Below are 9,456 nucleotides of genomic sequence, written 5' to 3'. Positions count from 1 at the left end.
CTGAGGATGAATATATGCATTTCTTAAAACCTCACCTGACCCTGAGCTTTTGAACCCAGCCCTCACTCCTTGCTCTTTCAGTAACATCTGGAACACTGAGAAATTTAGCTAATGTACCCCTGAGCAGAATGTGGATCCCACTTGCAAGTTAAATTTCTACAGCTCCCCCGGAGAGTATCCTGGGAACTAGAGATTATTTCCAAAGACATAGGGAAAACTGGGATGCCAGCTGATTTGTTGGACAGATCCAGATCTTGGCAGGTGGAAGTGCAACTTTACTTCCAACTAAAGAGCCAGGTCAGATGCAGTGTGGTCCCACCTACCTGCATTCCCTAGGCACTGACTATGGTGGATAATAGTCTCTCACTGATACAGGGAGTCAGGACACTTGACAATGTGCTGTTTCCATGGATATTTTACTATAACCATTTGTAAAATCTATGAAAAGGGAAGCAGACCTGGCCCACAAGCAAGCTGAGAGCAAAGGTTTGCCTCAGTCTTTTGACAGGTCTTATTTTACCTTTCCTGAGTTTTGCTGTACTAGAATTCTTAGCTTTGTTGCCTGGAGCTCAACTACAGGAACATCTCCAAGTAGCTGCAGCCACCAGAGATTGAAGGGAAATAGGATGCAGGTAGTGGATGCAGCACTGGCTCTCCCTTAGTAACCCTCAGGTGGTTTCCATTTGAGGATGTCCGCTGTGTGGGCCTCACTCAGAGGATGAAACAAAGGGACCCAACCATTATAACAGGGGCAGGTAGAGCAGACACTCGGTAGTAATAAACACATACTCATTACCTGGCTTGGTAGAGCAAAGGTGCAGCCTCTAAAGCTGGCCATGATTCTGTAAGGAGGGTTAAAGTCAAGCCCTTTCTGAACTTTTGTCAACTCATTCTTTTAAGGCAGTGCATGCATGCCGGGGAGCTGGAGACCAAAGGCCCAGAGTGGCACGTTTCAGACACCCTCTTGGATGTATCCTAGGGAATATCACCCAGCAGGCTGCAGACCTGGAAAACCACCCTTACCCTGGAATGTCAGGGGAAGTATGAAGACTGATTTTTGTAGCATTTTCAGGCCAACAGGTAACAGGTGTTAGTAATGTGCCAAGTTTTCTGTTTGCCTGATTTGGCTTCTTAGGAGAGTCCATTAAGAATGACTGTTATTTATCCCATGTCTTTGAGTATATTTATGCATTTGCTTGATCATTTTTTTACTATTGTTCATTTTTAAGTAATAATCATGCCTCATCAAATGGTAATGAGGCAAAGGACCTGATCCAGCTGATGTAAGAAATATAAATTGAGGTCTTAAATCACTTTGCTAATACTGAAACTATGCGCGCCTCCTGGTAACGGTGATCCTAATTTTCTTCAAAATGGAATGAGTTATTTGCCATCAGACAAAACTTGCTAACAGCCTCAACTGTTACAGATTCATGTCTCTGCTGGTAAGAGATGCTCGCTGGCCTCCTCTGTGCTCACAAAACCTCAGCCTGAGACAATCCCACTAACAGCAATAGAGCCCCAAATACTTGCTGAGTCATTTGGTGACTTTTGGCAGAAAGGAAAACACCTCACTTGAACATGATACGATGCTATAAAATACGCATTTTACTAAATTTCATTGGAAATTTAACTATTTGAAGAAATATGTTTATATTTTACCTGTGTTTAACTATTTGTTTTAAAGAAGATACACGAAATGAGGTGAAAATACACAACATTCTCTGCAAACCAAATCTAGCAGAGATTAAATTTTGCCCCAAGTGAAATAGCTAAATTCAGTGCATTTTAATTACTTTTGTCCCTATGGGCACCCCCTTAATTTCTTCTATTTTCCCCATAGGTTGTGATGATAAATTGGCAAGCTCACTCTCATACTATCTGTGAAATCAAACACAATGTATGACAGGCAGGAAGATCAGGTTCCACTTTTTGACTGAGCAGGCTCAGCTTTTTTCTGTGTCAGCGAGCTGGGATGAGGATGTGAGGGAGGACTGCCCACCACCAGCTCCAAATGGCTGGGCTTAGGACATCTGCTCACTCTCTGTATCACGGGAATTCATGTTTCTTCCAGTGATAGGCTGGAGCCACGTGGTGAGGCAGTTCCCACCTCCTATTTTCCCTTCCCAGATTGTTCAAAAGTCATATTTCTTTTGGACTGGAAAAAAAGAAAACCCAGCAGCTGGTGGATATGTTATTACAGGGCAGCGATAACTTACAAGAATACTCCCTTTGTCTTAAAAGAATCCCAAGGCCTTTAAGCCACTCCTCCCTGCCCACTGTGTTTTCTTCATGTGGCTTTCTTCAACAGCTCTCTTGGACACTGAGATTCTAAGTGTAAAGCTTAATACTCACCTAATCAAAGCCACATCCTTAACAAAAGCCTCCTTAATGTTGGCTTAGACTGGAAATGGAAATGCCAGTGTTATCCCTCCTTTAAAGCATTTCTAGTGCTCAGCCTCCATGAAATGGATTGCTTATGGGGAGATAATGTCTGTTCTATTCCTTTTTAAGTCTGTGAAAAATGTCATCCTGGTTAATAGGGTGATTAAAGCTCTTTATGCTCCAGGAGATAAATGTGATTATGTTTGTCATACTCTACCCAAGATAAAGACAGCAAAGAAGGCAAACTTGAAATTCCATAACAATTCCTCTCTTCCATATCCAGGAACATTCAGAACTCAATACACAGATGGTACTTCACATAAAGAATAACATTATCTGTTAAACATTTTTCCTTTCCATTAACCAATTTAACAATATGCCTCTGGTATAAAAGGAATAGACAAATGACTATATCTTCTGATATCTGAGTCCTGACAGTGGAACACCACTGTACTTACATTGTTTTTCCTCTTCTTTCTTTTCTCTTCGAATTTTTATCTTTGTTACTTCATTTTTGCTTCTAAAATGCAATTGGAGCCTACGCTTTGTACCTATTCCAGGAAATCTGTCCCTGTCAACCTTCCCTCCATAGGTGACTCACAAGCATTCCTATGGGAGTCAGACCCCTGCCATCTGTCAAGGACGACAGAAGTCAAGTCTAAGGGCAGGGTTTTGTCAGTATTAGACATACCACACAAGCAAGTGTTCACTCAATCCTGCAGCACACATGCATTCAGCCCTCCTTGTGTCAGGCCCTGGGAGCACAGCCCACCTACTGTGGCACTGGCTCCTTCCTGAGACCTGGCTGCCACCCTCCCAGTACACTCAACCTCTGCAACAGGCGCCGCCACAGGTTCACATGGCCTGTGAGGAGTCTCTACCCTCAAGGAGTTTGCAAGGCAGGACTCCATTAAACAGAACCACAGCTCATAATGATTTCTCCTTTTATCACTCTAGCAAGCTGAGAATTTCTGTTTTTTCCTACCCAGGAGAGGACTTTTAAAAATCAATAGGCCTTCTCCATCTCAGGAAGACGAAAATCAAGATCCTAGCAGATATAGTTGCAGGTTGTGCCCATTCTCTGAAGGAGAGCCTGGAATCAGACACAACTCATGTTGGCTCCTGCGTTTCCTTCGTTGCATTCATAGGCCAGAAATACTTTCTTCACAGAGATTTAGCGAAAAATGGAAGACGGGTGAAGAGTTTTTTACTGTCCACATATGCTGATAAACTTCACAATCCTTTCCTTTTGATCTTAGATTTTTAACAGGTTACATGTGAATCCCAAATACCAATTACACATGTTTAATTAACAATATGGCAACTTTAATAGGGTAATGTGGTCTATAGAAAAATGTTACATTATGCACTTGACATTTCATTTAAAATTTTCCCTTAGAACTAAAAGGTTTCATTGTAACTGAAATTTCAAATGTACTTTATTAAACCTGATTGGTGACTAATTAGAGACTAAGCAATTCTAAAGAAATTGCACAACCAGTTTTCCACCAGAGGTTATTTCTCTGAACATACTGACATATTAAAAGTATTTCTCTTCTTTAAAATTTTTAATTTAAAGTAAAAAAGTTGCATGTAGACATTATCCTCCATCTGTTTTCTGGAAGAGATCATGGAGTACATGAGAGGTTTGGGTATGTAAGAATTAAGGAGGAGGTGACAACACTGAGACTCAGTACTCAAGTGACTTTCTGGTTTAAAGTATTTAAGATAGATGACAACTGAGCAGCTTTACTTTATCAACTGAAACGAAACTACAAGTAATGATCAGGGATCCAGAACCAATTTCTCAAAAAAGTGTTTTTTATACCCATGATTATCATCCTTAGTATTTCAGCCCAACTGTACCTCTTCAAGTTATCACAATCTGCTACTGGCTTTCTGTCCTAAGTGTAAGAATTTATAGGGCCATCAAGTGAAGTCACCAAGTAAGTAACTGGCACGTGTGTGCCTGCTCTGAATCAGACTGCCTTCAGGACCATGAGCCATACTCAGTCCCTGCTGTACTTGGATTCACCACTGGACCTGGCACTTTGAAGTCTGGCTAATGGGAACAAGTCTTCCAAATTCTCAGTTGTATATCAACAAGAAAGGCTCTTAAAACTTATTTAATTAGATACACTGAATTATTACTACTGTTAAGGGCCTAATTGTAAAGATTTTCTATCAGACTTTTACTATACATTTTTTTTCAGGTGTGAAACACAGTTTATTGTTATAAACAGAAGTGTTTTCCTCTGGGACCTCTCCACCTGTGGAAGTTATCCCAATAATTATTTTTAAATACTCAACTTTAGGAAAACTGCCCCTCCCCAACACAGCCACAGCCACAGCCACGGAGGAAGACCACCTGCTCAGGGGGAGGCTGAATGCCATCAACAATCTGCACGGGTCCTCGGGAGAAAGCACTCCCAGTCCCTTTTCAGTTGTGCTGCCTCTGAAGCCACCCTTTCTGCAGTGATCGCTTTGGAATTCATCTGTGCTCATCTCATTTAGATTTCAATGCTTCCTCCCACTCAACAGCTGATTTGGAGTTCTTGGGAATTGTTGGAAATATTGATTGCATTTTACTTTGGAAGTCTTTCATCTAGAAGAAGAAAAACAAATCAGTCATCACATGTCAGAAAAGGGAGAAATAGCCAAAGCTATCAGAAGCGACACCTTTGTTGACTGGAGAACACTTCACTGTCATAGGTGCAAAGCAAAGGAATACTAATAAAAACTGAGGTCTCTATACTAGCTACGTGACAGAACAAAGAATATACTTCTTTTCTTCTTCCAAGTATGAATCCATTAACTAAATAACAAAACTTCACTCTTAGTCTGGAAGACAACATGCCCCGAATCATCAGTCCTCCAGAATATGGTTTTGCTATCAGAAGAATGGTATGTATCACTGGCTTTCATGTATAAAGATGCAGTGGAGGATGGGATTTCTATCCACCTGAATAAATGAATATACTCAGGTCAATTCAAAGTTAAAATTTTAGAGCCAGAGGGAAAGAGTAGAGAGAAGACACTTAGGAAGGGTTTAATAAAGAATGAATCAATTGGGCTGGGGATTTAGCTCAGTGGTTCTGTTGCCGCAAGCACAAGGTCTGGAGTTTGAGCCCTGGTACTAAAAAAAAAAAAAAAAAAAAAAAAAAGAATGAATCAATGGATGGCAGATAACTTGGCATGTTTCATGTGCTATTCAGTGTGGAAACCTATGTAGAAGTCTTACCAGCAGAAGTTGATCTGGAATTGGCGAGTCAGAGCAGGGGGCTGGGTGATGTGTCTATGCAGTGTCAACATAGTGTTGCAGGTTACCGAGGGCACCCAGTCCATCCAAGGTGTATACTGAGAGGGGAAGGGAAGACTGACTTACAGGAGTGGGATAATCTTTACCTTGGCCAATTTTACTTACACACTCTAACACAGCTTTCAATGATACACACAGCCCTCTGGCATGCATGCCATACGTTTATCACCACTGCTCTAATCCATCTTTTTTCATCTATATGGTCCTGTTCTTAAGATGCTATTTCAGCAGCATTACAGTGTTATAACTTTCCCTCATCAGTCACAGCCCAGTCATATTTTCCAAAAAAAAAAAAAAACAACGATCTATTTGATTGGGCTTGCAAAGCACCCTGGACTCCTCAGCAATGTCCAAGCCAGTTCTTAAGTGTGCTCATGTGAGAGTTGACTAATGTTTTATGCTAACATTTATTTATTTCAAGATGAGGCTACATCTCTACCTTGTTTTCAAACTGAGGGGTTGCATTTTGATCAAGACTTGTAAATCTTGGCATTTACCCAATCCCTGCACCACTGCTGTTGGCAGCACACGTTCTGGTATAGACCCTTATTCAAATCCCAGCTCCACCACTTGGGAAAACTGCTCACTCTCTTGCTGTGGCTTATACATATGCAGAATAAAGACAGTAACAACCTGCCTAGAGGGTAGGATTAAGTGAGAAAACACATTGCTTCACACACAGTAAGTGCTCAGTATATATGACCTATGATCACTAAAACACTATCAAAATACGTTATTTTCTAAGAATAAAACATATGGATATATATATATATATATATATATTATGGTGTGTTTGCTAAAGCATTTCTTTATAGCTGTTATTACCATTTTGGTCCAATTATTCCGATACTGGGATTTATTAGGTTACCCATTACCTGTGGTCAATAGAAGGTCCATGCTACCTATCTCCACATTCTGAACCCAGATGCCAATCTTGGACACACACATTATGCTTGTGCCTCTCCTCACTCCTTCACGCTCTCTGGTTTGTACTCTGATAACTCCTTTATGTGGGGCTCTTCACTAAAAGCAGTATCACATCCCTGGGGAGGAGGGACTGGAACCACAGAGGAGTGCCTCTGGTTGTCACAACCATAGTGGACTGCTGTTTGTATCTGGCAGGAGCTGGGAGACACAGGTGTTCGTTGTCCAGAATGGGCCACAAAAAGAACTGTTTTGTCCAAAATACCAATTACATACCCAATGAGAAACTCTGCATAGACTCTCATAGTTGAAAAACAGACATCTCTCTGGCCAGAGTCTGGCTAAACATTTTTTAAAACTTAGCCCAGTGACACAGTTTTCAAATGGGGTGTTGGGTCACCAAGGCATCATGAGCAGCTCATTTCCCTCATTTCCCTTTTCAGTGCTGCTAGGCGGGGAAGGAGTGGGAAATGCAGCCAAGGCCAGGGTAGGAGAGTGAAGGTGGTGCTCAACTTTAGCATATTGTGTTCCTCTTTCCCACTCTTGGCCTGATTTCCTTCTGTCCTCTCATTTCTCGAAGACTGTATTATCTCCCTGTTCCAGGAGCATATGTGAACAGCTGAGCCAGTGGGATGAATCACATCTGAGAACCAGCCAACCAGGATATAGGAGTTTTGGATTGAGGCAGAGAAACCAAGAAAAATGGGATAAAGAGTGTACTGAGCCCCGTTCTGTGATGTTCAAGCTGTGGATGATGGCACATTTAAGTTATAAGCAGGGTCTCAAATTGCTTTAAACAGGGCCAAGGATGTAGCTCAGTGGCACAGTGCCTGCCTGGCTAGCTCGAGGCACTGATTTCGATTCCCAGTACCAAAAAAGAAAAGAAAAAACAAACAAACCAACAAAAAAGTTGCTTTACATAATGATATTCCATAAGAAGTTTTAAAGCTTTTACTATTCATATATTACTTGTACAGTAAATGAAAACTTTCATTTTTTCCATCAGCAGCTCAGTGTTACTTTGAAGCACTTTCCAAACCCCACAAACTCTTCCCTAGAGTCTTCTCTTCCTTTCCTCCAGCCAGAGAGAATGTTTCCATTCTATGGATCTCAGAGTCACCCTTACAAGCAGGGCTACTGTGTACTGTCCAGACTGTGCCCAGCACAATTCCAAGAGTGTTCTGCACAGAGACTAAGACCCAAATGGTACCTCCCTACAGCAATGAGCATACCACTCAGGGAACCTCATCCTAAGTCCTGATGTTTTAGTGCCCAACATTAAAACACAGTGTAATATTACCAGAAAGTACTTTAGACAGCAGTGTTCAAATGTGGTGTCATGATTAACTGGGAAGGGTAAATTGTGATAAATATGGACATTCAGGGAATTGGATATGATTGTTTTTACATATCAGAACAGATTCAAGATTGTGCCTTTAATAATGTTATTCACATACACATTTCAGTAGCTTCCCAAACAGCCATAGAGCCCATACACCAGGTAGATACTGTTTAGTCTTTATTAGGTGCCTCGCTTGACCCTCAACAACAAATATGGGCAGATGTTAACCTCCTTTTAAAGATATGGAGATGGAAGCTTGCAGAAATGACACAGTGTTCAGTGTCACAGCTGGTGAAACCAGCCCCGACTATGTAGCCTGTGGCTTACTCTGTATGCTGCTCGCATGTGTGTGTGGATACCACTGCCCATCTGCCGGGCATGTCTTGGCAGGTAAAAACGACTTGAAAACATTTGGTTTAATACATAGTATCCTAAAGAATTACTTAAAACCTTAGGTCATGCCCTCAATTTTAAGTAATTTTGGAAAATCTTAATAGCATCAATTCTAATAGGCAGTTATTGGAATTAAAAGCTCCGAGTTTCAAAATGTTTTTGGCATTAACTAGTTCATTTAGCTTCTATAGCCTCACTTGTAGTGGGACTTTTTGCCAATCTCAGGGCTGGAGTTAGAATGACAAAACTATATAGGATTTACTTTATAGGATGCATCCTACTGTACAGGGTCAAAACTTTATAGGATGGGAAAGCCTTTGATTACAGAGTCAAGGGCAATTTCCAAGAATTTGTACTTCTATAAAATAGAACAGAAAAAGCCCATATAATACTAATTCCAGGAGAAGAAAAGTATAGTAAGGTCATAACAGTGTACTGAACAGTAATAATGTGAACTATCTGGAATCTCATGTATCAGGCAATGAAAAATGCTGTGTTGTTACTTAGTCTTCACAAGTCTATATGGCAGAAATTATGACCACCATTTTTATGTATGAGAAAACAGAGGTCAGACAGGTTAACTGGTCCACAGTGACACAGCTCATAGGTACAGTTGCCTCACAATTCCCTTTAATCAGGAGAGATGAAATGCCTCTAAAACTTTTACCCCTGTTCCAGGGTTCACTGAAAATGACAGAAGATGCATATAATGGATACTTCTTATAGTGGTGGCCACTTTGAATTGTATGATAAGATATATACTGACTGTTCCCCAATAGCCAGTATTCACATACTTCTGGAGATAGGGGAAGTATGCTTCCCTACCTCCTTAAAGTTACATAACCTTGTGACTAGTGAATATGGGCAAAAGAAATGTGTGTCACTGCCAGGCTGAGCACTTAACTGCAGGAGTTTGACTCTCTAGGCCTCTGTTTCCTTTCCATTGCAATTCTGGAAACCTGTGTTGTTATAATGGTGCCTCACAATCAAAGTAACCTGAGGTGCTGAGCCAGCACATGGAGACCACCTTCTCAAGAAAGGTGCCTGACCCCACAGTGAGTGTGTGTGTGTGTTAAGGTATAGATTTGGAGGG

The 9,456-nt window shown here is 41.1% G+C and overlaps 1 protein-coding gene across 4 annotated transcripts in view; it reads right to left on the bottom strand.

Moving 5' to 3' along the window:
* Positions 1-1,585: 1,585 nt before the first annotated feature.
* Tmem242 (transmembrane protein 242) overlaps positions 1,586-9,456 on the bottom strand; it is a 33,761-nt gene continuing 25,890 nt past the window's right edge. For 2 of the 4 annotated variants that reach the window (XM_087193425.1, XM_004856837.4), the window contains one exon: positions 3,690-4,990. Coding sequence is in view for 3 of the 4 variants with exons in the window: in XM_004856837.4 (XP_004856894.2) it covers positions 4,892-4,990 (99 nt within the window). In the remaining variant the exon portion in view is untranslated. Of the gene's footprint in view, positions 4,993-5,626; positions 5,743-9,456 lie in introns of all 4 variants that reach the window. The other 2 variants (XM_021237965.2, XM_087193426.1) reach the window with 2 other exon arrangements.

The sequence above is a fragment of the Heterocephalus glaber genome, unplaced genomic scaffold (genome assembly GCF_053883595.1).
Source record: "Heterocephalus glaber isolate CG9 unplaced genomic scaffold, H.glaber_assembly_v1.0 deba00001592, whole genome shotgun sequence".
NCBI classification, from domain to species: domain Eukaryota; kingdom Metazoa; phylum Chordata; class Mammalia; order Rodentia; family Bathyergidae; genus Heterocephalus; species Heterocephalus glaber.
Note: the sequence above shows the minus strand (reverse complement) of the source record. Positions and strands in the feature narration are given on the sequence as shown.